General features: G+C 38.3%; 1 protein-coding gene across 4 annotated transcripts in view; it reads left to right on the top strand.

Moving 5' to 3' along the window:
* The window catches only part of PPFIBP2 (PPFIA binding protein 2), a 64,521-nt gene that overhangs the window by 10,128 nt on the left and 26,741 nt on the right, over positions 1 to 27,652 (top strand). For 3 of the 4 annotated variants that reach the window (XM_026041112.1, XM_026041110.1, XM_026041113.1), the window contains exons 2-5: positions 710 to 924; positions 15,182 to 15,274; positions 18,436 to 18,549; positions 27,024 to 27,155. In XM_026041112.1, the coding sequence (XP_025896897.1) occupies positions 710 to 924; positions 15,182 to 15,274; positions 18,436 to 18,549; positions 27,024 to 27,155 (554 nt within the window). Of the gene's footprint in view, positions 1 to 709; positions 925 to 7,302; positions 7,351 to 15,181; positions 15,275 to 18,435; positions 18,550 to 27,023; positions 27,156 to 27,652 lie in introns of those variants that run through there. The other variant, XM_026041111.1, reaches the window with a different exon arrangement.

The raw sequence follows: 27,652 nt of genomic DNA, 5'->3' as shown, positions 1-27,652 counted from the left end.
CTATGGATTAGTGAGAGATATCTGTTCCCATGCTTATTGTTCTTGAGGAAGTAATATTGTTACTGAAGGATTTTACTGGGGGAAAAGAGTGTTTGTTGTCATGAGTGAGCAAAGGGAGATCGTTCTGTGTTTCAAAGCCAACTAACTTTGGTAAGCCACCTTATTGTTAACTTTATTTTTTGTTCTTTGTGAGGTCTTTTTAATGGTTATGTACTTTTCCAGTCCTGGTAACACATTCTATTTTCATCCAAGCTTTTTGGGTTTGTTTTTTTGTTTGTTTTTTTGTTTTTTTGTCAAAATGCTGCATGAGTCTTTAATATTGTTTGAGAAATAACTGCTGTGATTGGGGACTTCCAGCTGTATATCTGAGAAGGTAGTGACATCTCATGGTAATCATGGAAAATTGCAGGTAATTTGTGGTGAGGTTTTGGTGTTAAATTTAATCTGTTAGGATTAAAGGATTGGTGGGTCAAAAATCTTTTTAAAATATGCTTACATATAATAAACTTACTGCACTTAATTCTCCAGTGTTCATTGTTTATTTAGTGACTAACTCAAGTATAACTAAGCCTGGTGATATGGAAATGGTGATATTTGTCAGCTAGCATCTGAAGTCTACGTATGGTAGTATGCAGTAACCTGTATTTTGTCACTTCCAGAACAACCATTTAAAACAATGGTTCTCTCTCCTGTTTTTACTTGTTTTTAGGTACAAAGTCAGCTACAGAGTATGCCAATGGTGGCTACGATATTGTGTCCCCTGCTCCATCAGTATATCTGGGCACACTTCAAATTTTGCATCTCTTGGAAGATCTAAAGATGGCATTGGAAATGTTAGAGGATCCTCAAGAGAAAGAAGCACTGCGAAGCCAAATTCCAGGGGCCACAGCAATGTGTATACGGGGATGGTTTGAAGAGAATTTGGTGAGTAATTACATGCAGTGTCTCCATTTTCTTTGCAAACGACATTAGTTCAAGTATTTGATGCTTCAGTTATTTTTATAATGATATCCTTAACTACCAAGGATGGTAAGCATTCTTAAAAAAGCTAAGCATATTCCCATTTTGCATGCTGATAAGTGAAGCTATGCAGAGATGGAGGATAGAAACTACTACTTTTTGTAGGTGGGGAAGAAAGTAATAAAAGGACTCTCTGTTTAATATAAAAACACTTCTTTTTGTTCCCCTTTCTGGACACAAACAGTTAACCAGATAAATTGTATATAAAACACTTGCTTGGAATACAGCAACATGGTTGAGGGAAGAAGTAGGAAAAAGATGGATAGTTCTCATATCCTTTTCCTTGGTACTCTTGTTTTATTRCCTTTAGCTATCAGTATTTTGATATCAATATATATCTTCAAAATATCCTGTGCATCAAAGAAAGGTGATACAGAAAAGTTTTACCTTTTGAGTATGAGATGTTTCTGTGGATAATAACACTTGACCATCCACTGGAAAAGACTGAGACTTACTGAGGTGAGGAAGAGATCAGATCTTTAGGTACATCTTAGCAGGAATCCATTTGTCATTGCAAATGAATGGTAGTTTGCTTAAGAGAAGCAAGAGAAGCTACTCACCTCTTAACTTTTTTTTTTGTTGGCTTTTCAGTGAATTTTGCTCTCATGCAACAGTGCTTATTACAAAATTGTTAGCTTCTGGTTCAGTGTTGATCATCTGCTGTGGCTGCATTGTGCTTTTACACAATATGCTAATACTGCTGGAAAGGCAGCTGCTTTTGTTTGAATTTCTCAACTGCTGCTTTCTTGACGTTCTCCACAAAGTGCAAATCTGTAACCGGAACGTCCTGCTTAGGACTGTAGGAAAGAAAGGAATGAGAATTTAGTGTCAGTTTTGAAAGTGAGAGGTGGAGAGACAATGTTAAATTTAGATTTTCAGTATTAGATTCCGAGTCGAGATCCTGAGGCCAGCTATTCCTGAATTCCTGTCTCAGTAAATTTGGTACCCTTTCTAAGGCCCGCAGTAGGTGAAAAGTGTTTTAAAGGATAAAAGATGTAACTTTTCAAAGTGGTTCATACCAAAAGTGGCCCTGAACTGTCAGGTTGAAGAATTCGAATCTGGTGGTCTGTTTTCTGACTCTTTCCTTACAGAAATATTAATTGAGCCTGCTTTTCAGACCTGCAAGGTAGGTAATGCATGATGTTTCGACTCCTTTAGCACTCTCTTTTAAGGTGTGCTGATTCTTTTTCATGTCAAGACATTGGTCAAAACGGAAACCACAGTTTCTTTTTACAGTTTTAGTTTACTGCAGTCCTACAAGCTTTGTCTACTGTTCATCTGATAAAGAAGTARGGCAATCTCCACTCAGATTCAACAGAACAGCGTCTGGTGGTATGCTGTATCTCTTTGCAGGATGTTGAGATTGCAGAAAATAACTATTTCTGATATTCTTTACCTTTCTCTGAYAAACTGTGTACTTAAAAAGACTTTTGGGTGCAGGGAGGTTACACATAATAGATGCAACTTTTACTGCAAATCAACTGGTAATCTGTATATTCACATCTCCAACTTAATGCATGGATCAGCACTTTTAAAAATAAATAATTTAAAAATAGACTATTTGTAAGCATACATGCAACTTATGTAGACTACAAATTTGTAAGAGCTTATTCCACTAACTAGSGGCGGTTTATTTTGGACACTGCAAAGAAACCTTTTCAAATTCAGCACAGTTTGATGATATGGAATATGAATTTCATAGTTACATCCCTGACTCAGAACTCCTTTCTTTCAATACAGAGCTATGAAACCGAAGGCTTTGGTTGCAAAGGACTTTGGTCATTTTAGTTGCGGTGATGTGTGAAAAGGTGTAGTGAAGACAGCAAGCTGTAGAGAATGAAAATTCTGTAGTTCAGTGAATACATTCACTTTGGAAGCCCCAAACAAATTTGATCAGTACAGTCTTTTCGTATTGGAATGTCATAAGGAAAAAATGCTTAATTCACAGAAATTAAATGAATCATGATTAAAGCAATCTAATTTATTAAAGAAACAGTCAACATAAGGAATAATATATTTAGTATCTGCATTAGCATATGACAGAATACTRTATGCTTTCAAGGAACACCTACAAAATTCTAAATACAGTTCTGTAACTCAGTCCGAAAGGTAGCACAGACATGCATACACAGTGGGCTCCCTTATTTAAGTGTTTCTTCTAAATGTCTTCTTCAACTTGGAGGCTAAAATAGAGTCAGTACAGAGATTTAGAATATACTGTCTTTGATATTTTATCCAACTAAATTGTTACTTAAAACAGAATGCAATTGARTTGTAGTGAACTTTAAAGTGGATGGCAGGCTAATGTGTTTGAGCTTTTATAAGAGCTATTGTAGGCCATTTTCTTTTCTTGTTTTTCTGTGTGTGTGTGTGGGGGGGGGGGGGTTGTTAGTTCCATGTCTGTTTACTTTTTTTTGAAGTTAATACTGGAAACTGCTGAAGAGTATGCCAAGCAAGCCACTGATCTTAAGAGTACAGCAAATCTTTGTTTCTATGTAAAAACAAGTGAGGTCRAAAACATTCCCAGCTTATGCTGCCAAGAAATATCTTAGAAACTGAAGGTACTAAAGGACTATCTCTATCCAGAACATCAGAAAACCTATGTGCTTTGTAGAGCACTTTAATATGTGAACAATTGTTTTCATGAAGATAGAATGTAGTATTAACATTATAGTTAATTTGAATGTAGGATATGGCTGATCAAAAGAATTAAATGTGCATATCGGGAGAAGTTTTCAGCAACAGCTGAGTTGAAAGAGACTACATTTTGGACAATGCCAATTAAAGCCGCAATATTTATCTGCTGGTAGATGTGACTGTGGAACTGAACTGTTGAGGGACATAATGGAACTATATTTAGCTGAATCTTCCCATTACCAAGTGGTATTAACATGTTACACTGAAATCTGACCTGTGAGCATCTTTGGGACAGCGTGGGAAGGCCTTCGTTCTGTATGCCTTCATGTTTATTTTTGCCAGCTTGAAACATTAGATGGATATGTTTTCTGAGCATTTGTGTGAGTCATAAGTTGATGATCCAGTCTTGTGCTGCACCCTAGCTCCTCTGCACTAACCTGATGATGCATAGGAAGCACTGAACTGGAAGATCTGCCCCTTCCTGCGCATGCTGGTGCAATTCCCAATGCACAAGAAGTGCACTTTCACTACTGAAGTGATTAAACAGGATTGTGTGTTATGCCGTAATAGCCTTAAGGCATTCATTGCAGAAGTGTGGCATTTGACATCTTTCAAAAATAAAAAACAAATCATACTTATTTTGGAAAATAGTATACAACATGCTGGTATGTTAGTCTGCAAGTAGATGAGCRTGCAATTCACTGAAATAATGAAATACTTAAGAAAATAATCAAGTTACTTTCAATAATCAAGTTTGAAGTTCAACTAAAGTTGATTTCAGCAATTGAAGCCTTTCATACAAAATATTTATGAACATTACTAATTTGAAGCTTTTTAGCTTCTTATATTACTTTTTTTGCCTTCTTTCAAGGTAGCATTGGAGTAGATAATAGGTTGTGTGTCTGAATAGCTAGGTCATTATCTGCTTTCTTGGGTACCACTTGCTGCAGGGTTTTGATGATATGGGGGATGTCTGTTCTCCACTGAACTAGAATTTAGTGCTCATTRAAGGAATACATGCAGATACAAATTTCCTAAAAAGGGGCGGGGGGGGGGGGGGAGTAGTTGTAGACTAGTGAAGCAGTCCCTGTATTGCAAAATATCTTTCTTGCTTATCTTCATTATTGCCCATAGAAACTAACCTGCTCTCCTGGTGAAACCAAAAAGTATTCTGAGCAAGTCTGGAGTAATTGGTCTGCATTCATTTGGTGCCTGAAACTTTTTCAGGCCAAAGCTCAAGCAGGACATAAAGTTCAGGATGCAGGTGACAGGCTAGAAAGGAACACGTGACTGTCTGGAATGCACGTTGTCAACATTTGTAGCTGATAAGATGCAGAAAATTCAGACACGTTTACCTTTTAAGCAGGAAGAATGACTGTAACAAAATCAAGAGGCTGTTGCATGAAACTCAGGACAAATCATATGGCAGAAATAAGGTATGTTTGTCATTTAAAATACTTCTATCAGGTGAAATCAGTATTCAACTAACCTCAGATACTATGCGGAGGTAGCAATAGATGGAATAATACAGTTTTCTTCAAGTTTTAGTAACTATGCTTGCCAAGCAATACAATTTGGAATGGGAAGAGGCTTTTGGGGTGTTTGTTTTTCTAATAAATAATGATTTAAGTAATCATTAAGAGGTTATGTGTGGTGKAACTACTTAATAGAGCTAAGTTTCATTCTTCCTCTAAATAAATCTGAAATGAGGGTGTCTCTTGACAGAGATGAAATTTGGAACTTTTGACTCTGTAGCTGTGGTTCATTTCATATTCTCCATAATCACATAACTAGCTTTTGGCAAAAAATGCCTTAAGATTTAGGAAATTTCACATTTTTATCTCAGGAGAACCCACATGCAGTCTCCAGGATGTCAGATGGCAATAGAGACAGATATGTGAGAAAGTGTAGTGTATATATCATACATTTTAAATTTTTTTTAAAGAATCCTTTTAATGGACTATAAGTCATGTCTATAGGTCAGAATAGCCTATAAAGGCTTCTGACAAGAATTATTCAACAGAGTGCTATCATCAAGACAGCATTATAAACTTGCACAACCCATGTACAAGTAGTTCTGTCTATGCACACAACACTGTGAGTCTTCTCCGTATGCTGTTTTGTGGCAYGGCTAACATTGGCAATTAATTGTTCTTTTGCTTTGTGGCCTATACTTATTATTTTAAATATAAGCAGTGCCTATATTGGCACCTCTTAAAGACCTGAAGCTCAAGTTTTTTGAAATGTCTCATTTTTTTTTGCCAGGTGGCTTTAAGTAACAGCAGGTAATAAATACCTGATTAAAGCTATCACTTTAGGTCTATACCCTTCCTGTTGTTTTATAATTTGTCACTCCTTCACTGTTCTTCAGTCCACCTTCTTCAGTCTGAAAGGTGGGTAAATTACTAAGTAAGGCAGTCCTTGTAAGAACTGCTTTTCAAGGGATTGGGTTGCTTCAGCATTTTCAGCTCTTAGCATAGAGTAGTATGACTCTTCATGACTGTTGTACCCCATCTTGAATGCAGGAGTTAGTTTGGCTGCAGAGATTGCCATCAAGGGGGAGTTTTGTAAATGTTTGGAGATTATCACGACAAGGCCATGGGGGCAGCTAGATGTTGCTCTTAATAGGCATCACACAAGCAGTTGTCCTCATATGTGGAACAGTGAGATGCCCAGCTTAACGTTAGAACCACTGGTAGTTGTTGAAAGATATAAAGTTGGAAAACTGGATTTGCCGGGAAGTTAACACTAAGCATAACTACTGTGTAGAGGCACTAGAGGACACCACAGTAACAGGCAAAAATATTTTAAACTCCCCTTGTTGCCAGAGCCATTGCTTTGGATACATATTAATCTTAGTGTTGCGAGTCACAGTGTAATGAGACTTGAGCTTCAGCAGAGACTGACAAAAAAAAAATTTACACTATCAYCATCTTTTGTAAAGATGGAAAACTGCTGCTTTTGGCATTAGTAGTTTTTATATTTATGGTTATTAACTTATCCACTGGATGATTCTTGAGTCCCTCCTCTTTTATAATGTCTTTTGAGAGAACAGGCAAGTAATTCAAAGTGCAGAACTTATTTTTAGATTTAGACCATGCCTGAAATAAACTGAGAAGTCTGAGTAGTGTTACGATAAACAGAGAGTAAAACAGAGACAGGAAATAGGGGGTCTTGGTAATGAGTTCCAGTCACTCTTGAAACAGAAAGCCAGAGAGAGCATTGCTTGAAAATAGTTTGTCAGTGACAGCTTAACAATTTTTAGCTTGTTAATGTAATGTTAAAAGGGAATGGTTTCTGCAAATTTGTACTATTCTTGAAAGTTSTCTGTTTAGCAAACAAAAGTCATTAAGTAAGTTATGTTTTTGAAGCTTTTAGATTGCCTTGTTCCTTATTGCTAACTGATCTGCTGCTTTAAAAAAAAGCAGATGTTTGGGGGAGAGTCTTAAGTTTATACAGAGTGTTATATATACATCTGTGAGACGCATTTGAGACTGGGAAGGAGAAGAAATATGAACACACATTCGGGATTTTAGAAGTTAGGGGTTGAAAGAGGAAGAAGCCAGAGCTGCAGAACAAAGCGGCACGCTTGCTTCCCAAGGCTCCTCCACCCTGGTGCTGTGATTGCTGAGATGGGCTCAAAGCATGGATGGTGAGATTGATATTTACAAGCACTTCACGTGGCTCAAGAGGGTAAGTGATACGCTGCTCTTTGTTTTCTCTCTGTACGTACATCTCTGTAACGACTAGGCAGAATTTTCAGCTTTGCAGAAGGAAACACGAGTGCCTCACATTTAAAGTACCGTAAGTTTCTTTCCAAGGAATGAATTATATAGGCACTTCTCCATGCAGGAGATAGAGGCACAGGGAGTGGGGAGAGGAGCAGCTATCTTTTGTCTTTAAAAAAGAAACTCTGCATTCAAACTTGGAATAAATAGTACTAGCCTCTAGTAAGTGCTGGTGCTCTCTTAAGATTGTAATACAATAAAATGTAACGTACATGTGAATGTATGTCTTTTAAAAAAAAAAAAAAAAGTATGTATGATTTAAAATTTAAAAGTATTTGCATTAGTGCCTCAATTCTCTGTAAGAGTACTGCATGGGACGTTTAGGACGCCTTTGTTTTAGATTAAAATGGTGGTGCTTTTCTCTTGTGCAAGTTTATCTGGTTTAATTATGTTTTTGAAGTACTGTGGAAATGAAAGATTTGTGATAAACTATCTGAATGGGAATTAACTGCATACCCTAGTGAGTTTTTTTATTTTTGTCTTCCTATAGGTAAAATAATTTTTTTGCTGTTCTTATTTTCACCTTAGACCACTGAGCTTTTGTTAACTTCTAATTTTTTATAATTTAAACATTTTCAATATTGGAGAAATCCATGAATGGAGTGAAAGTAGATCCTTCACGGTGTGCTGGGGATCTCTTTTTCCCCCCCGCCTTCCCCCCCCCACCGTGTGAAATTAATTTGACTGTATGTGGTGTGTAAGCAGTGCATGTTTTTGCTATACTTTTTTAAATCTATGTTTTAGCTTGTGTATACTTTCCTTGCAAATAATACACATGCAATTTATATTAAATCCGCTGCATCACAGTGAATTAAAAACACATACATATACACATGCCCTATTTTTGTCAGATATGCATATTTACATCTATTTTATGTTTATATATGAAATGTGAACAGGAGCTTTAATTTTTGTAATTCTTGAATGAACAGAAAATATTCATGATATTAATGTCTTTGATTAAAAGCTTAAAATTAAGAAGCTTGAAGTTCAGTTAATTGCCAAAATATTTGCCAAAATATTTAAGGAGGCCCTTAAATTTCTGGAATGTATGTGAGGAATGAGATTCAATGAGGAGTAAACAGTAAGCAAAGGAGAAGAAACAACAGGAACTAGCAATTGGTAACACTATACTATTAAACTTGTGCTCTATGCAGTTAAATAACTCTCTGCTGCCCATAACAAAATGTTATTTAAATTAATTTTGGAATATAGCCATTCTGCTCTCCCCACCTCCTTTTCTGGTTTGAATTTCACTTCTAAAAGCATGGCTGTGCAGACGAAGGGATAAAGTGTGCTGTTCCAGATGTGTGAATGCAGGGGCCTTGTTACTGCACACTGGCGAGGGCTAAAAGAATAGCTTCTGGGAGGAATCTCTCAGATGGAAGTGGCAATGGTATTTTGGGTATGTTTTGCTTGCTAGGTTTAACAGTATAGGGTATCTTTGGGATGATGTTCAAAATGTTATGAATGCTAAGTTCAGAAAGGATGCTGTGTTCAAAGACAGCACTTATTCTTTTCCCGAAATTGGAGTATAGTGATGCTACAGTAGTTGTATGTAATTCCTTTTATAAGGAGGGCTTAAAGGAGAATACTAGTACTGTTCTTTTTTTTCTAGCAAGTTCCTTTAGAGGATGAGCATGTTTGGAAGAACAGAATTAAGAGAACTGAAAGTAATCTTGTTTTGGTTTCTTGTTTTGATTTCCAGACCCTACAATCATAAACTGTTCTTTGGCTGAGAGTGCAAGTAGCACCCTCCAGAGCAGTGAGTAGCACTCAGCAGAGGGCAGCTGCAGTGTGCTGCCATCAGCCCTAGGTGAAGTGTGCCAAAGCTGCCTCCGATGTCATGATCAGCAGAAATCCTTTTGGAGACTGGAATCAGTTTTGATGTTGCAGTTGGTTGGTGAAGCCAGATTTGTGAGATGTGTTTGGCTTGGACTGGATAAGGGCAGCAAACACACAAATATAAGAATCATAAGATTCAAACAGGCTAAATGGGGGATATAGCTGATAGCTTCAGGATCTTAGAGAGGGGAATGCAGCTGTAAGCAGTGGACTTGTAGCACAGTGAGTACAGTGTCCTTTGGCCATAGGAACAAAGCAGTGCTTAGATCAAATATAAATAAAGCATCACCACACTTCAGCCATTAAATGTTTTCATGGCAAAATGAAATGTGTTGTGCCAAGAGTGGCTGTGGATTTGTGTGGACAGAAGAAGATGAGCAAATGGGTGGAGACAGAAAACACTTCAGCTTTTCCTGTTATATGTTAAGCACAGCGAATGTATTTTTCTTTACATTTACAGTTTTCTTTTTTTTTCTTTGATTTTCTGGCAATAGAAAAATAAGGAAATAATACTACGGCCTGTAGTAGTCCTGCTTCTGACAGCAGAAAGCGTTTTCACTGTCAGTAACATCTCACCTAATACCAGGAAGACAGACCTTTGCAGTGGGTACAGCTGTACATGCTTCATGGCATGTGATGCCATGATGGCAATTTCGRAACTAAGTAAGTTATTACTAACTACCTCAGTTGCTTATTTTGGCCAAGAAAAAGAATCACACCTGAAACAGGCATATGCCCTGGCTTAATGCAACTCAATGACAACAGAGTTTGTAACGACAGGGGTGTTCGAAGAAACCCTATCAGTAAGACCTGCACATACTGAAGCCCAGGAGGTCACAGGAATTGCCAACTGAGGAATGTCTTTCAGCAGTCCATTTCTAGGTGGATATGGAAAACTCTTTGTATATATACAGTGAACTTTTAACATTACAGCTAAAGCAGCAGCTTCTCAGAAAGCAGTTAGTGGGCAATTTGTGGGCAACATTTGGCAGATAGTGGATGAGGGTTTTTTTTTCTTTGGTGTGTTTTCCTTTTTTTTTTGCACAGTGTCTTAAGTGTGTCTCTGGCACTGATGAAGTTTCTGTTGCAAGCCAAGAGAAAAGTTTAAAAAAAAAAAAACTTTTTTTTATTTCAATACAAAGTTTCTCATGTTTAGTATGAACTTTCTTCAGCTCCCCCAAGGGATTTAGATTAGTGGATTCACATGCTCAGTTGTCCTGTTGCTTTATTACTGTGCTACTATCTGGCCTTTACTGGAACTTTATTCTGAGTAAAAGCAGCACAGCCAGCATTTCAGTGTGCAGATGTAGATACAACCACAACTGATTACATGTCATCACCAAAATAAAGGCCTATATCCACAACAAATGGTGTTGTGAGCTGTCTAAGGCCATTGTATAGTAGCTAATTGAGCAGTTAAGGATGGAATGCAGTAAAATGGAAAGCCCTACATCTCTGGAAATTTTTGTATAGTGATAAAAGCTTTTATTTTGAAAGAGATGCCCTCATATGAGGTGGAAGCATCTGCAGATGTCTCTTCATATTGCTTTAACCTTTCATTTTCAAGTGTATGCAACACCGAGCTGGTATGGTTGACTTGAAATAAGTATACATTAGTGTTATGCTTTTGCTTTAATTTTTCTATTATGAATAATCTATGCAAGGAAGAGGTGGAGTGGTTGAGGTCACGCTACAGTCATAGCTAATGCTGTTTGGAGTAAATTTTATGACTTCTGTAAGGATAAATTTAATATAACTGCTTAGAGGAGAAAAAGGGTGTTAATATTAAGAAAAAAAATCCAGATAAAATCAAAGAATTATATTTCTAAGGCCTATGTAAATTTCCTTAGCTCTGCTTTTGCTTAACGTCAGACTATATTCTGTTAGCTCTTTCAGACTGACTGCCACTTTCTCTTAATCAGCAAGGCRTGATTGCAAATAGTAACTCCTGTTATTATTTCCTTCATTGCCTTTAGACGAAAGACAAGAGTTACAGATCCAGAAATCGGCCTTCTTTCAGCCTTTTCCTCCTCATTATCATGTATGCTGGGCATATGTTTAGATGGGTGTATATTCAGATAACAGTGAAGTGCTGAGAGATAATTTCAGAAAACAGCCACAGTCAGATGCCAAAATAAAATATTTTTTCTGGATAGATAAGTCATCACTGCACAGTAAGTATTGTGAGTCAGAATTGTAATTCTGTTAACCTAGAATAGTAATCAAAAGATGGAAAAGGCATATTATCAATATTATCAACTCTAAATATGCTGGAAAAATATGCTTTATAGTGTATACTTTCTTATATTGAATTATAATTCTGTGGTCTGTGGGCTACTAATAGTCTATGAAGAAACAGCTGGTTGAACTCTGCTGGCTCTACTCCTGGCTTTCAGCCTCTAAACTGCAATACAAAACACTATATCAAGCATGCCCCTAATATTTTTTCACTGAGGCAAGTTCGGTAGTTGCCACAGACATTTTTTTCAATTATCAGTGGACCTAAAGGTGATTCATGTGATTCTGAACAGGAAGGGAGGAGAGTTATGATGTAAACTGTCTTCTAAGAGCTGCGTGACTTGGTGAAAAAACTTGCAAATCTCCCGTCCCCAGGGCTGCCAAATTTTTCTTCCGAACTCCTCCCCCATCCCCCAGCCCGACAGGAAATCCCATGGCACTAGGGATGAATTCCTGTATTACTGTTTGATGATCAACTTGTAAAGTCTTTTGTTTTTATTTTAGAATCAGCTGTGTTGAAGAGATTCCTGAAATTTGACATGTTTGGATAACACACAAGAGCACATATGAAATTTTATCCTTTTGTATATGTACTTTCTTTAAGGGGCTTACTTTCATAGGCCATCAAGATTTGGCTATAAGATCTACTACAGAAACTTCTGAGCAGGCAATCTATGTAATAATGGTTTTTGTTCTGTTCTAATGTTTTGAATTGTTTCCTGTTAGAATAAGGAGAATGAAAACATAAAAATTCCATGCTTATTCTAGTGAGTGAATTCCTATCTAAGAAGCTGTTGAAATTAAGCCAGCTAATTAAATTGACTAAATATTTCTTCCCTTTCTTGCCCTTTCTCTTTAATTTTTGGTTTTGTTGTTGTTGCTGTTGTTCTTAAATGTACAAAAGCTGTTGAATTCTAAAGTCTGTTTTTTGTATCATATATTCCAGTGGAGTATTTAAGCCTTTTTCTTGGAATAGAGCTATCTAATGATTGGATCACATAAATGATGCTTAGACACTCAAGACTTTCCAGTGCATACTGTGCATATTATGTCCAAGTTAGAGGAGAGAAGGGATAATCCAGAGACAGTTTTGGAAATTAAAGAATTAAAGATGAATAAGAAGCTGAGGCAGTTCACGGTTGGTTGTTTGAGAAAGCAAACACTTGCRTTCATATCTGATGCAGTCTTAGATGGGCAGTTTACTGTTGCCAAAACTTGCACAGGAACGTAAGACAGGTGCATCAGAAGATCGCTCTGCAGCCGCCTTAGGCACAGTGTGTAGGCATAATACACCAGTGAGACTTCCTCTGCAGCACTGCTGCCTTTGCGACTGTTCCCAGGGCCTTTCCTGAGCATAGCTCTCCTCATAATTCACTGCCATATCTTGTCATAAATTTTCTTATATGATCTCTGCCATTTCTCTAAATCTTTCACTGGAAAAAACAGAGTTGACATTTTTACTTATATATGGTGGAGCTCAGTGATGTTTAGTGTTTAAAGCTACATCTTCTGAAATAATATCTGTCTCTGAAATAAATCTCAATGACTTAGCCTTTTGGTTTTGTGGTTGAGTGAGCCTGACGTTTACTGTTTAAGAGAGGTCTTACAATAATTCAAGTGGCCTGTAGTCCTAGGACTCGAGTGTGATGGTTCTTGTATTCAGTCCCTGCTGATACGTGTGACATCTAAGTATACTTGCTAAGTTTCCTCCCAGTGTTCTTTCACAACTGCACAATGAACTCCAACCATCCACAGATGGCCTTGTGTCATATGACAGTGTTTTATCTTGTCTTTATGCATGCCATGGAGTTTTCCCAAGTCCTGAACAACTGCTGCATGTCCATCAACCGCTTTCATTTAGCAGTTTATTTTCTGTTTACTGTACTTCCGTGTCTTTACCTAAGTATTCTCTGGCTGACCTGTAGGAAAGGCTGCTGTTTTCCTTTCTGCTTGCATGGGTTATTCACTAGCCTTTTCATGGGTATTGAGTATTGCACTTCCAACAGAGGATGTTACACAGTCATTGAGAGAAACAGACATCGTTAGGGGGCTATACATTTTGTAAACATGAGTGCAGTAAAATGTTTAATTTGCAATTTGATTTTTGACCTATTTATCTTAATTACTAATCATCTAAAATGTTGAATCCTGCTCTGTATTTCATAACAGACTGGTCATGTAGAAACGTGTTGACATGAATTTAACTCCTTGTCTGCTTAATAACAATAATAGTAAGATTTGTGACCCTAAGGATCACGGGCTTATTTCTTAAAACCAGAATAGTAAATAGCAAATGACAGCAGCAGAAAGGATGCAAAATCTATCTGACTAGGCTGTCTTCATCACTAGCTTTTGTTAACAAGAGAGTCTTCTTCTGAAAAAAAGTGCTTTTGTTCCCTAAATACATGGTGCATGTTCTACGTGCAAAAAGGCCTTTCCCCACCATAGGCGTGTGAGTCAGAGGTGCACTGGAGGAGCCTTGCAGGCTCTCCCCTGGGCAAGTGCACCTGATGGCGAGGAATGGATTTTTAACACTMGTGATAACCTCACTGCCAAGACTAAAGATTGCAGATTCTAAAAGAGCCTGCTTACGCGGTAAGTAGCGTAGCAGCCCAGGCTGAAATCCTGGCAGCGTGACTGAGGTTGCATAGCTGAGCTCAGAGGAATGTGTAGGCAGGCATACAGAAATGAATCTTCTTTAATTATGTGGATTCCTTATTTTCAGTAAAGTACTATCACAGTTAAGGCAAGCTTTTTTTTGAAGGGCTCCTGCTCTGACTGACCTACTTGATACAAAAGGTTGAAGTTAAACTGAAGTAATACATCTTTACATCTTTAATATATCAGTACCTCACATCTTGACTTCTTGAGATGCCACATATAAATATAATTTAGCACTTTATGGTTGAAATGTTTTGGCTTTTGGTCGGGAAAGTACTTCACTAGCGTTGATTAGTGCTATGTTTAATTTTGACATAGAAAAGCACATAGAATGGCACATTTGTCTTGCAGTGGGGCCTGAACACATCAGTAGAAATGAAGAAGCCATAAAAAAGCAGAAATTGACAGAGGAAGAAGGGATTATAACCAAGGTGTAAAAAATAGCTATCCTGATAGGTTGCCTTCTGCAAAGGGGTGTAATTGTGGGGAATTTGAAGTTGGATTCTTATGACAGCTAAAAAGCCAATCCAAGTGTTTAYTCACAGTCAGAAAATTGTCACTCAATAAAGCTGGCAAATGAATACTAAGGGTTCATGTTACAATCAGATGTCAAAATGTTTCATCTTACAGGATGAACCAGATGGTTTTGATGCTCTTCTAAGCTTACTTCTCTGTAAATCTGTAGTGGTTAGAGGGGGAAGAAGAAGAAGAGGGGGGGAGAAAAAAAAAAAAAAAAAAAAGGCAGAGGAGGATTTAATTCTATAGTATTAAAATATATGAGATGTAGAGTTGGTAGTATCAGGCACACTGGTCTAGTAGGTCTTGCTATTCAGAGTCACTAATCCATGATACATTCTTCTTGGATTTATAGAGACTTTTTTCCTGTATTTTGCAGTATAGCATCTACTCAATAGGTATTTTTCTTATTAACTATTGCGTAAAATTTTAATGTTAATTGTTGAAGTTCTTACAGCATGTTTTTCTTTCCCTAGTCACAGGTGAATCTCCATTCTTCTATGAATAATGAAACCTATCAAGAGAGATTGGCACGATTAGAAGGAGATAAAGAGTCACTCATACTGCAGGTATGTGTTAAAGGAAACACTTCTACATAGCTGATATCTAGTTGTAAAAGCTACGTGTTAAGAATTTCCATGGAACAAGTGATAGCTGGCCAGAAAATGCAACTTCAGGAGTAACAGCAAATATTTAATCATCAGTTATCTGGGTGATTTCATAGTGGGGTGTTTGAGGAGAGGTCAATTGGAAAGTAAGAAAAAAAAGGAAGGAAAATAACTTAGGAAAAATACAAATGAAACAATGTTATACAGTCCCGAGTGTTGTGGCGGTGGTTCTCATTCAACATTTATGAAGTTTTACCAGTTGATTTTCTAGGTCCTATATCTGCTAATCATGTGGAGGATTTGAAAAATTCAGAGTAGAAATTGAGSACTCGAGAAAGCTTGGGAAAGCTTGATAGAACCATGTTTTTCTTGCTTGTACGCTAATACTTTATTAGAAAGCTAAAGAGAAGGTAATCTGGAAAAATAAAAGTTGTCAGGAAAATGAAGGTCTAGACTCTTCCAGATTTCCTGTTTCTCAATTTATCAAACCTCTTTTAAAATAGGGCATTTGTTTGTTCTGAAGGAAATAACATTTTGTGCCTTTTAAATTAAACTTCAAGTTTTTTTCTGAATATTTTCACTGTTACTAAACTACACATTACCTGCTTTTTAGTGCTGAAACCGGACATTCTCCAAACAGTCTTTGCCTGTCCTTTCTCTATATAGTTGCATATATTTATAGTTATATATGTCTTTATAAAACAAAACTGGGTAGGCATTCTCTCCAGTTTCAGTAACTAGTTTCTGTAAACATGTTTTCTCCTGTATGTTCTGTTCATACTTGCATTAATTTGCTGAGGAGAATTCTCACTGCTGTTGTTAAATAAGCAGTAAACTGTTTACAATACATACTCTTAGGCTTGGCTRATTTTGTCATTGCTGTTCTGCTAAAAATGCCATTACCAAATTTAAAACAAAACAAAAACAACTTTTCTGTTTGGATTTTAAAGTTAAGCTCCTCAGAAACAGTTGCATGTTACCTCTCAGTATATAGTTTTCCTGTTTTTAATCTGCTGTTTTTTAGCAATTGTTTCCCTGTCTGCACATATAGATATCTGCAGAATGTAGTCACATAAACTCACAACGAAGGGTCTTGTTTGTTCTGTCCTGGACACCTGTCTGAGCCTGAATGGAGTAAAATCAGATGCAGAAGTTCCTCTTATTGTCATCACACCTTCATCAAATCAAGACATTTAGTCAACATCATTATTCTAGCATATTTTCATATCTACAGATAAAARCTTTTTAGATCTTATGGGTGGAGATCAATAAAAAAATATTATAAAGGTGCCTGGCTGCAACTGAGAGTTACCTGGCTTACAGTAGTCCTGCATATTCTATCCAGGCAGTATCCAGGCAGTGAAAGAATGAGAGATACACACACATACCCCCTGCTAAGATGACACAGGCCTGAAGGAATCTGCAGGTGCAAACCTGGCTCCTGGGTGTGATCCTTGGCGTGACAGGTGAGAAGGTAGTTGGGAACAGGGAGCATCTCTGTTCTCTGGCTCGCCCTGGGCACTGTGGTCTCCCCCTGCAGCCAACTGTAGGGAGCCAGGAGCTGGAAACAGGCCAGTCCTGCGCCAGACTGGCTGTCGAAGCGCTGCAGCCCCTTCACAGGTTGTGCTGGCTACTTCTGCCATCCGGGACAGCACCTCGGAACCTGCCGCTGCACAGTGCAACCTCTGGTCACCCTGTGGTAGAGCGCTGCAGCATCCAGGAGGCCCTCGTAGAGCTCAGGGTCTGCATATCACAGCCAATGTACCTAGTGCTTCAGTTTTTTTTTCCTGTTTTTTTCTGAGGTGTTTTTAATTTTTTTAAAATTTTTCTTTAGTTATTTTTTTCAATATTCCTGCCTTTTAGAGATGCTTACAGAAAATGTAATACCTCTCACTCCTGTGGGTGTTGCATTGCCAGGCAGCACAGACATAGCAGTACAGTGTGCACAGAAGCAGTGTCCTATGTGCAGTTTACTGAGTCCCTCAAGGATCTGGCAGATGTAGTCCCTAAGAGGGGGAAGTATGAGCTCAAAGTGGCTAATGTGTCCTTCAGCCTCGCTGCTGGAACATTCAGCTCATGCTGCTGAGATTTTTATTAAATGCCTTTGCAGGTCACACTTAACACTGAGCGTTTTCCTGGTAGATTATAATACTAGTTAGAACTTAACCCTTCAGTTCCTCTAGAAGCTGCATCAGACAGAAGAAGGAAATTCAGTTTCTTTTTTGCTTTCTGACCTCTTGACATTTTTTGTGCCTTTACTTCATGATGGAATAACAAAGAAGCTTCTAAGCAAGAGACTGCCTTTGAAGAGTCCTTCCCCCCCACCCCTGGATTGGGTGCATCAGGGTGCACTTCTGGCCAAATGTAATTTCTTGAGCTTAACAAACTATGAGTGAGACTGGACTTTTCTAATGCAATTGCTGGCCCATTCTGCCATTCCCCTAATTCTTTACTAGTATTGCTTATGGTAGCCTCACCTGGGATTCACTGTCTGTGTCTCCCCTCTTTTCTTTTCATGTTTTGGCATGTAAAGCTGGGAATTGTTTTGGACCAGAACTTTACCTCTGCTACAACATGCCTTTTACTCATTGCATTCTTTATAACTTCAGAACGCTTTATTGATAGGTAAGCTGGTTTTATGTTGTTGTAAGCTCTGATGTAATTGGTTGGTTTCCGAATGAACAGTTTTATTGTCTTCATCTTTCATCTGTCTTGGGAACAAAATGCCAGCAGAACCTGAAACAGCCAACGTGCTGCAGGACCACCTCAAGTGTTTTCAATATCCTATGTTCTTGTTGGCTGCTTTTGAATTGTGCAGACTTGTGCCAGAATTGACACRGGCTGCCTATGCATAGTCTTCAAACGCTTTAGAAATGGTCTTTTTATTTTAAAACAAAACAGGAGAAATTGGTTGTGGGAGTTAAAATATTTATAGGTAAGACTGAGAAATTGTTTGTCTTGATATAGAGCGATATGTTTCAGTGCACAGAAATATGAAATTTTGGAAACTTTAAAAGGAAACCTGCTGTTAAAATGTGCATTTGGATGTTAATGGTATGGTAATTGAAACTTATTTACAGCGAATTCAGTAGCATTCCTAGTGCTCTGTTCTCAAATTACAGGTGAGTGTCCTCACAGACCAAGTAGAAGCTCAAGGAGAGAAAATCCGCGACTTGGAAATCTGTCTTGAGGGGCATCAGTTGAAACTGAATGCTACAGAAGAAATGCTTCAACAGGTAAAAATCTGGATTGGAGGGATTCTTACAAAACCTTCTGTAATTGAGGGGTGGGCATATACACTCAGTTTGTCTACGTGTGTGGATCCTTTGGTAGCAGGAGGTAACAGGAAAAAAAAATCTCTTTATTCTTCTCTTGCTGCATTGCACACTGTTTTTTTGCAATAAATGTTTCTTTGTTTTCCTGGCTCAAAGACATTTTGCTAGCTGGTTGCATAACACTGTACGTGGCAGTGTGTAAATTGAAACTTTTGTAGATTGTTTATGTGCTGACAAACCGAGTTTGGACACAGTTTAGTAACTGGTTAGACAACATAAATGTATAGATAAATGTAAGGAGTTACAGAATTAATACCTTTTAGTTAAAGGCATGTTCTAATTTCATATGACTTTGAAGCTGAACAAGTAAACTGAGAAGAGTTACTCTTTAAAGTGCGGTTCTGCATCTATTTTTGCTTCATTTTGGATCTTCCCCCATATTTTTGAGAGAAAAAAAAGTATATAGGTAGAATTTTGCCTTACTTCAGCCCATTTCTTTTCAGGCTTTGTGACTTAATCTGTTTGTACTGTTTCATGGAGTATGTTGAAGGAGTAGAATGAATAAGTGAAATAACCTTTGTTTCATGTGTAACTGTAGAGCGGGCAGTTCTGTGGGTCCAAATAACTTGCTCTGTACTATTTTCTGCTTTTACTAACATTTTAGATAGGCGGGTGATCTGCTGATAATGCAGCATGTAGATATTGAAAATAGGTCCAAAGCTGTAAATGTTCCTCAAAATGAGGGCTGTAAGTTTTCAGAAATACATTAGTCTTAATGAACTTGCTCGCCTTTCACCTAAATGTTGTATTATATATTTAATGCTTTAGACTATGTGAAGTATGCAAGCATTTCTATACAATATTCTTAGTTTTATATTACAGTTATACAAATGCATATAAGCTTTTTTTATTGTGCTAAGGATCCTTATACCTATGTATTGTAAAGAGTGGCAGTCTCCATACAGTAAACTTATTGTTATTGGTTTAGGATATAATTTCCTCTAAAAACATGTTGGTCTCACACAATTCTTATAGACTGAAATACTTTGAACTGGGGAAAAAAAGAAAAAAAAAAAATAAAAGCATATTTAAGAAATAAGTTTTTTTTAAAAATGCAAACAGGCAGTTTTTTAGTGAAAGATCTGAAGTCAAATTCAAAGAACAGTGAGTATTTAAGATATGAAAATCTGTTTCCAAACATCGGGAAGACAATCGTAAGGTACATGGAAGTTCTGTGACTTATGCTAAAGCACTACATCATTTCTCTGACAGAAAATTTGGTGTTTTAATAGTCTTCTATTAGAGCAAAGTATGTGCTTCAAGTCTGAATCAAGAGGACATTGAGGCGTGTAAAGAGATCAAAACAATGCATTTATATTGGTATTTCAGTCAAAAGGTTCCAATCTAGCCCTGTCTAGCATTAAGCATGTGTACTAGCTGCTTGCCATAGCTGAACTCAAGCTGATTAGTAGCTATAATCATCTATACACCATCTATGGAGTCAGAAATTCTGCAAGTACATTTAAAAAAAAMCCCAAACCCTAAACCTAAGTCTTGAGATCATTTTAATGGTAATATCTATCTGACAGTACATTACTCTGCTGCTGCCATCACTAGGCCTGCCTAGCACGCTGTCTGCAGTTAGCAATAAGCTCGATCTGTTGGTTGCTTTGTATCTTAGTTTTGAGAGTTTGCACTGGAACCTAATTTACATTAATTCAGCCAAGCCTGCCTTTTCATTGCTAGATTTCTACGTGGCTGATCTCTCTAAAGCTTGCACCATGTAGGATAGCTTGAGCTAAATTTTAGGGTAAGAATTATATTGGCCACAACCTAGCAGATTTGTGGGTGCATTTCATTTTAATCCTGTGAGGTTCTCAGGAGTTTCATGTGAATGATGTACTTTCAGCAAATGAAAAAATATTACTGTAGAACTCAGATATTTGAATGTTGTTTTCTCACTGGAATGAGGAAAATTAATGAACAATTGAGTTCTTGGACAAGTAAGAAAWGTGAACGCAGTGAAATACCAGAGAAAGAGGAGACGGTAGCTATGGTGTCATCCTTCTCCTGTGTCAGGAGTCAAGTCACTGACCTGCCACAGGGGAGACCCAGTTGCATCTCCATGGATATATTTTACACTACTTATGTCTCAGAGCCCCCTATTTTATAGTCTTTCATCTGTTGTGAAAGCTTTTTTGCTCAGTCCATCTTGTTGGAAATGATTTCCCTCTGCTGGGAATRGTGTAAGATTGGGAGAGCTGAGAATGTGCTGATAACACAACCATTTGCGCGCTCACCTAAGGTGCGTGGCCCACTCCTCTTTGTCACTCTTCCTGTGACAGAGAGAGTGAGCGTGTGTCTGACCTCAGAGCTCTAAGGGACAGTTTGGGGGAGAGCTGGCTCCAGACCTCTGCCACTAGTTTCCAGTGACCTCTAGAAGTGCCTAATAGACTTAGCAGATAGGTGGTAGTCTGGGTGTTGTCATGGAGTTCGTCCAGACAAAACAATTAATGAGCTCTTCAGGGCAAGCAAAACAGCATTTATTTATTTTTGCAGTAAAATTATTTTTAATAAAAAATCATCCTCCAGCACTAGCTTCATATGCAAGTGTTCTTGCTTTACAGTGGTACTTCTTACCTTTCTGAGGTGCATTATAAATTAATTTTATTTCAAAATTCTGCTTGCTTTTTTACAGTGTATYAACTGCATTGATTGTTGCATTTGTGAACTTTGACTGCTTCTTCTAAATGGAAAAATGAACGATGACAGTAATTGTCTTAGCTTAAAACAACCTTTTATCTATATTAGTAGGGAAAAAAAGCTAATTACAATAGGGTTAAGTATAGTATCTTACTTTTGTCAGAAACCATGTGTGTGGGTCCAGGATAAACTTGACTTTAATTTCTGCAACTGTAAGAAAAGCTGACTTGATTAATTTTTGTGTGCACAATGCTACAATACAAACAAACAATCCAAGCTGTGCTAAGGCAGTTTGAAGCAGTTCCTTCGCGAGATAGCTGGTGGTACCAGCAGAGCGGTGTGTAATGCTACCCTGCAGAACAGTTCTTGTTGAATCCTCTCTAGCAGAGACTTGTCCACTATGCAAGGGTGGGGTTGCTGGCTCACATCCTTCTGGCTCCTGATCTATGCGCAGTTGTTTCGAGCCCTACTACAAAGCGATCATGCAAATGCTTCGGGAACAGCAACTGAACTTTGCCATGCTGCTTTTTTTTTCCCCTCCCCCAGCAACTAAACCTCTTCTATTTCAACAGCAGACATACATTTTTATATGAATTACATAAAACTGGCATCTTGAATGCTGCACGGTAGCATTAGCTTGCAGCCTCTTCAGTGCTCTGGCAGGAGGGTGTCATTTTCTTTAGCCCACATGTGAACTTATGTGAAATGAGCTGAGCCAGTCTAGCAGCTCCCTGCTAAAAGGGGAAGCGCTTTGTTATTCCATCTTTCTCCCTCTTCTTTACCATGTTCTTCCACCACTTTTATTGGCTCAAATAGTGTTTGCCTCCATGACTTAGCAGAATACTAACTCAGAGCTTAATAAAGGGGTTTCTGCTTGGTTAGTGAGCTGAACCAGCTTGCAGACAAGTTCCAGGACTGGGAGAGGTGGCATCAAAGTGCAGTGAGCTGCACCTCTGGCGTTGCTCCTTAGGAAGCCATGGGCACTATTGGATGGCACTTACTAGCAACTGCTTTTTCATTTGAACAATTTGCAAGTGCAGGAGTGAACTATAAAGCAAAAGCAAATTCTAATTTATCTGTAGCCCAAACTGCTCCATGACAGAAAGGATGCACCACCTACAGTGTGACAACATGGGTGGTATGGAGATGAGATGGTGATCCTTAAAACTGTGTTAGGTTTGTTGAAAAAGAATTTTATGCACACACAGATTTCACCTTTACAGATCTTCTAAGTGCATTTATTGGGGTCATCATTATGAATAATAACAGCTACCTCTCAGCTATTTCTCTGCTGCTTTTAATTGATTTAACAAATACTAGTTCCCACTGAAGCTCTGCGGCATGGAGGATCACAGTGTATAGTTTGCTTTGCCAAGCAAGACTGCGGCAAAACTGTTTTGAATGGTGTTGTCTGTCTTGTGCTTGCCTTTTATTGAACTCTGGCCCTGGTTTGATAGTTTGTGCCACCCACCCTCCTCCTGGCACATACGTGTAGCAAGCAATGCAGGGTGCTCTTTTCAGATGGTGTCATCTGCAAGATTGTGTTCTGTCAAGAAAATTCTGCTGCAAATTAGAAAGCACCTACTTTGGCTTGGACTTGTTCTGTCTGAAAGATACAAATAGAACCCGAAATGTTCAGATGTAAACAGGAGTGAATTTCCCTGCCTGCTCTCTTTATGCTGGCAGCTTTTCACCGCGCCTTGTCAGGAGAATGTGTACCAGACAGTGCATTCTCCATAGGGCCCCAGAGCAGCCTAGAGGAGCGCAAGGCGGAGGGCTATGGGGGTGGATCCGGGACAGCTCACTATATACCTATTTTGATGCACTCTTGCCTGCGTGCATGTGAGCTCGAACCCTGTCTTGGTTGTGTGTTGTGCATATGGGGTGTCCCTGTTTGTTTCATGGGAACTTGCAGGCCTGCAAGGATTATTCCTGCCATTTCCAGTTGCCCAAGACATCTGATCTTGGATGAATTTCAGGGCTCACTGGTAGTATGCAGCAAGCAACTACTTGCCAGCAGCAAGCTCAGAGTTCCAGGTTTCGAGCTGTGCTCTGTGCTGCTCTGCTTGTTAGGGTGAGCTTTGCAGCGGGTGTGCTGAACTCGCCCAGCTTATATATAGAGGCGAGGACAGTACTGCTGTGCTGTAATTCTAGTAATTGTGGGTGCAGATCTGCCCAGCCAACATATGCAAAGTCTATGCAGATTGTCAGGGTAATGGCAAGCTCTGCCCTGTGTGCAACAGATCAACTGGAGGACTGCAATTCCCTCTCTGCCACTGACTTGCACCGTTTTGCAGAGGTTACACGTGTGCGTTGCTCTCAGCTGTGTTTTCGGTTAAGCAAGTATCTTATTTCTGCTGCAGCTGACACACAGCCCTTAAAAAGTGCAGGCCTCCTTGGTAGCACTTCTTGCTGGATCTTGCTTGCCAGGTAGGTCTGTCTGTCTCTCCCCTCCCGCCCCCAAGCTTATTTTAATAAGAATGGAAAGCACAAACTTTCTGCAGTATTGCCTTTTATACAGCTCTGGGTAGCTTGCTTTTACTTGACTAAAATCTTATTCATGTTTTCTTTCTATCTGTATATAGCACAATTACTATTTCTGTTATGTGAACTGCTAAACATCAAGAAATTTCCTTTCTTTTTTTCTCATTTTTCTAAGCTATCTAATGTTGGGCTAAAATCTATAAACAGCTTTATAAGAAGGACATCTTTTCCAAGCCAGAGGAATGTGAAGTGAGATTTAGCACATGCTTCAGTTTAGCTGGGAATATTAAAAAAGCATGACTTAGTGTTTAACAAGTGTACAATCTGAATTTAAAAATGTAGATATGTTTAGAAATAGTTCATTGTGCATTGATCTGTCTGTTAGACAAGTATAGTAGCTTCTTCATGATGTGTCTTTGTAATCACTCTACTCTAAAACAGTTTAGTTTTTAAAATTAGAAGATACTTTTGCAAATAAATAAATGTAGAAATTAGTTTATACTTCCACTGCATTTTTAAAATGAAAAAACTTATAAATAAGATTCTGTAGAATATGTTCTATTTTTATACTGCAATTTAGTACTTTATGATCCTCCTAAAGCCACTGCAGCCCAAATCACCATTTTGCATGTCCTAAATCATTTTTTTTTGCTTTAAAACCACTAACATAAATTTGTATTTTCTTTTCTTACAATTGCATATTTTTTCTGGCTGGCTTCAAGTCACATCTTACCACTAAMATACACTATGATTTTACTGCAGCAAAATGAGTCGCATTTTCTAATGAACCGCTCACTGTGCGCATCTGCTCAAAGATGAAAATAATGGCTTCCAGATGTTGCTCATTTCTAGAAGGGACATCTACTTTAAATGGCACTTTCTTTCAACCCAGAAGTTAGACTTTCCACAGGCAAGATAAACTGTCATCTGGTTTAAATCAGTGTAGCACTATTGAAAACAAACCAGTGGTACTTAGCTATTTTGTCTATTTTGAGGCAAAAACTCTGTGCCAGTTTAGACCAGCTGAGGTTCTGGTTCTACAGCTTCAGAGAAAAATGTATATTTTTGTCTGAGATGATTAAAAAGGCAAACCAAAGCCTTTCAGCTGCTTCTATGCCCGGTGCTACCTGGTAGTACCGTACTGTTCACATGGAGATACTGAGCTCAAAACGAGAGGAGTAAGGTGCTGCTCTCTCCTTTGGGATGAATAAATAAATAATATGGCTTGGGAGCCTGAAAGAAAAGTACGGAGTGACAGCAGGCAGTGCGCCCAGCTAGATCTGTTGTTAAAAACCTCAGCGTGGATGCTGTGCCTGCTTGCTTGATTAACAAGTCTTGTTTTATCATGCAACACCGTGGCAATGTCAAATCAAAACAATTCTTAATGTTGTTTGTATTCAAAGGTGCATACAGACAGTCAATGGGTAGGGGCCAAAGTCACCTAATCTCACGAGCCCTTTTAATGCTCAGTAACTTCATTTCATGTCAAAATTCCATTTAAAACTACATCTTTATCTCTAAAAGTCTTCTCTGCTAAGAGCTGTACAAAGCCTGCTGCAGCCTGGGTTAGACTCTGCGTCTGGAGCATGGGCAGATCAGTGGAGTCCTATAGCCTTGTCTTTTCTGCAGCACTGAAGAGTTATGTGTAATTTTTGCTTTTATTCCATTGGCCTTTTTAATGCAATGATTTTGGAAAGCAGGCACTATTGTGAACTTGTTAGGTGACTGCTTCTTAAGATTCCCAAGCAAAAAGGACAGTATGTTTCTGGTAAGTGACTGATTTATCTCTTTCAGGGAAAACTCARGGCATAAGGCTAAACTTATGTTTGTTTTCCCATCCCTCGCAGATGCCGTTGTCAGCATCAGCAGGAATGGGCACCACTCTGGGAGCAGTGGGTGGCTGAGATCACTAGTGTTGCAATGCAGATGCAAGCCTCATACTATTTTTAATTTGGACAGTATTCCCACTAGATTAAAGCAATTTACATGTAGAGAAGATCTGGGTTTGAAATAAACTAACTGTATAATTTTTTAAAATAACTCTTGTTTGTTGTTTCCTTGGCTCTGAACTATAGTCTACAACACACTTACAGAAGTTTGTGGAAGGGGAAGAAATGAGAAAAGGATGTTTCTAATTCTTCAATACCATCAGGGTATCCAGAATAACAACTTCAGTTTAGTCACTTCTGTGTAATTCAAAGTAGAATCTTCTATAATTCTGTGGTACCCCGTTTCATATGATAAGAACAGTTACAAATTGCTACTAAATTTTAAAAAACATTATGTCCAATTAAAAATCTAAGTTCAGTTACAAAATTGCAAAAAAAAAAAAAAGCTTTCAAACTCAGGTATTGATTTATAGTAAGGCTGAAGATTTGTAATTTTTTTCCCTTTGAAAATGCAGGCCAGCAGAGACAGTTTTAGAAATTATATTCTGCTAAGTTTAGGAAGATTTTTGGCTCTCTTGGAAACTGAGAGGTGCATGGTGGATGTTGAAAGCTTTCCAAACACAAACAGTTGGTCTAAAACATGCCCTGCAGTCCAAAAAATTATCTCAAGTTGCACAAGTAAAAGTCACGGCCAAATGTTTCTAGTTTACCCACATACTCAATGCAGACAGTGCCTCCAGATTCCAGATACGTCATTTCAGTTCCCGTTCGGCCCCCGTCCCTCCACGCCATGCACAGTCTTCAGAAGTCCTCTGCACAGTCAGCTTCCAAGTACTACTCGCACTGCTGGGGAAACGCTGCTTAATTTTGGTGATGTCTCCTCTGCTTAGAGGAGCATCTATGGCTAAATAACACATTACAAAAATGATAAAATTCTAAAACATTGTATTTAAATCCAAAATGTAGCTCTGAGTGTCCTAGGAATTAATAGAATGCTTTTAATGTGTCACCTGAAGGTCTCTATGGTATTTTGTAGCTTTGGGTTTATATGGCCTCCGTATTCTGTTCTAGTGTGATGTGTTGCCCTGGAATTAACTTTGGTCCACACGTTTGCTTAAAGCTGGGAGGAGAACAGTGGTTTAGTGATTAACATGGGAGAACCTTTATAGGAAAATTGCAGCAGAACTAAGAATGCACAGTTCAAAGGATAAGCCTTGCTAAAGGAGGCAGAGAAATTCACTTTCCTGTGTGTTTTTTTAATTATTTTTTAAAATTTATTTTTAGCTATGGACTTATATTTAAAAAAAAAAAAAAAAAAAAAGTAGAAATAACCAGGGAAATATTCTTCTTTTCTTTCAGGAGCTGCTAAGTCGAACATCATTAGAGACTCAGAAATTGGATCTAATGGCTGAAGTGTCAGATCTGAAGATTAAGCTGGTTGGCATGGAGAAGGAACAGAGTGAATATGAAGAGAAACAGAACAAAGCTGAGGTGAGCTACATTCCTTGGCGGGTCTGCTGCTCTGCCTGGGCAGTGCTGTCACTTGTCTGCCTTGTTGCGCTGTCCCCAGCGTGCACGAGGCTCTCCTGTACCTACCGCACAGGCTGCACCAGTGGTGCTGTTAATTCAGTGACAAATGTGATTATATGTTTTGGGGTTGTGGTTTCTTTTCCTCTCTCATTATATTTTAAGATTGCTGTTTGGCTTTGATCAAGATACAAAAAGTCCTTTTCAGATGCATACTTTAAAATTGTTATGTACTTAACATTTTCCTGTCTAAAGGAGCTGAAATGGGAGAGCAATCTGAGCCCTTAACAGAGCTCATGGGTTTCCCCATTTATGTGGGAGAGAAGACTACCAGCTCAGCAGTATTTGGGATTGCTGGGAGTATTTGGGATATGTCCCTGCAGACATATATGTGCAGGGGCGCTCACTGATTTTAACCATTTACGGCACTTGGAAAGGGAAGAAGAAAAAAAAAAATAGGA

The sequence above is a fragment of the Nothoprocta perdicaria genome, unplaced genomic scaffold (assembly GCF_003342845.1).
Source record: "Nothoprocta perdicaria isolate Ctin4 unplaced genomic scaffold, notPer1 scaffold_28, whole genome shotgun sequence".
Taxonomy (NCBI): Eukaryota; Metazoa; Chordata; class Aves; order Tinamiformes; family Tinamidae; genus Nothoprocta; species Nothoprocta perdicaria.
The sequence above is the reverse complement of the archived record's forward strand: the minus strand, read 5'-3'. Positions and strand labels throughout refer to the sequence as shown.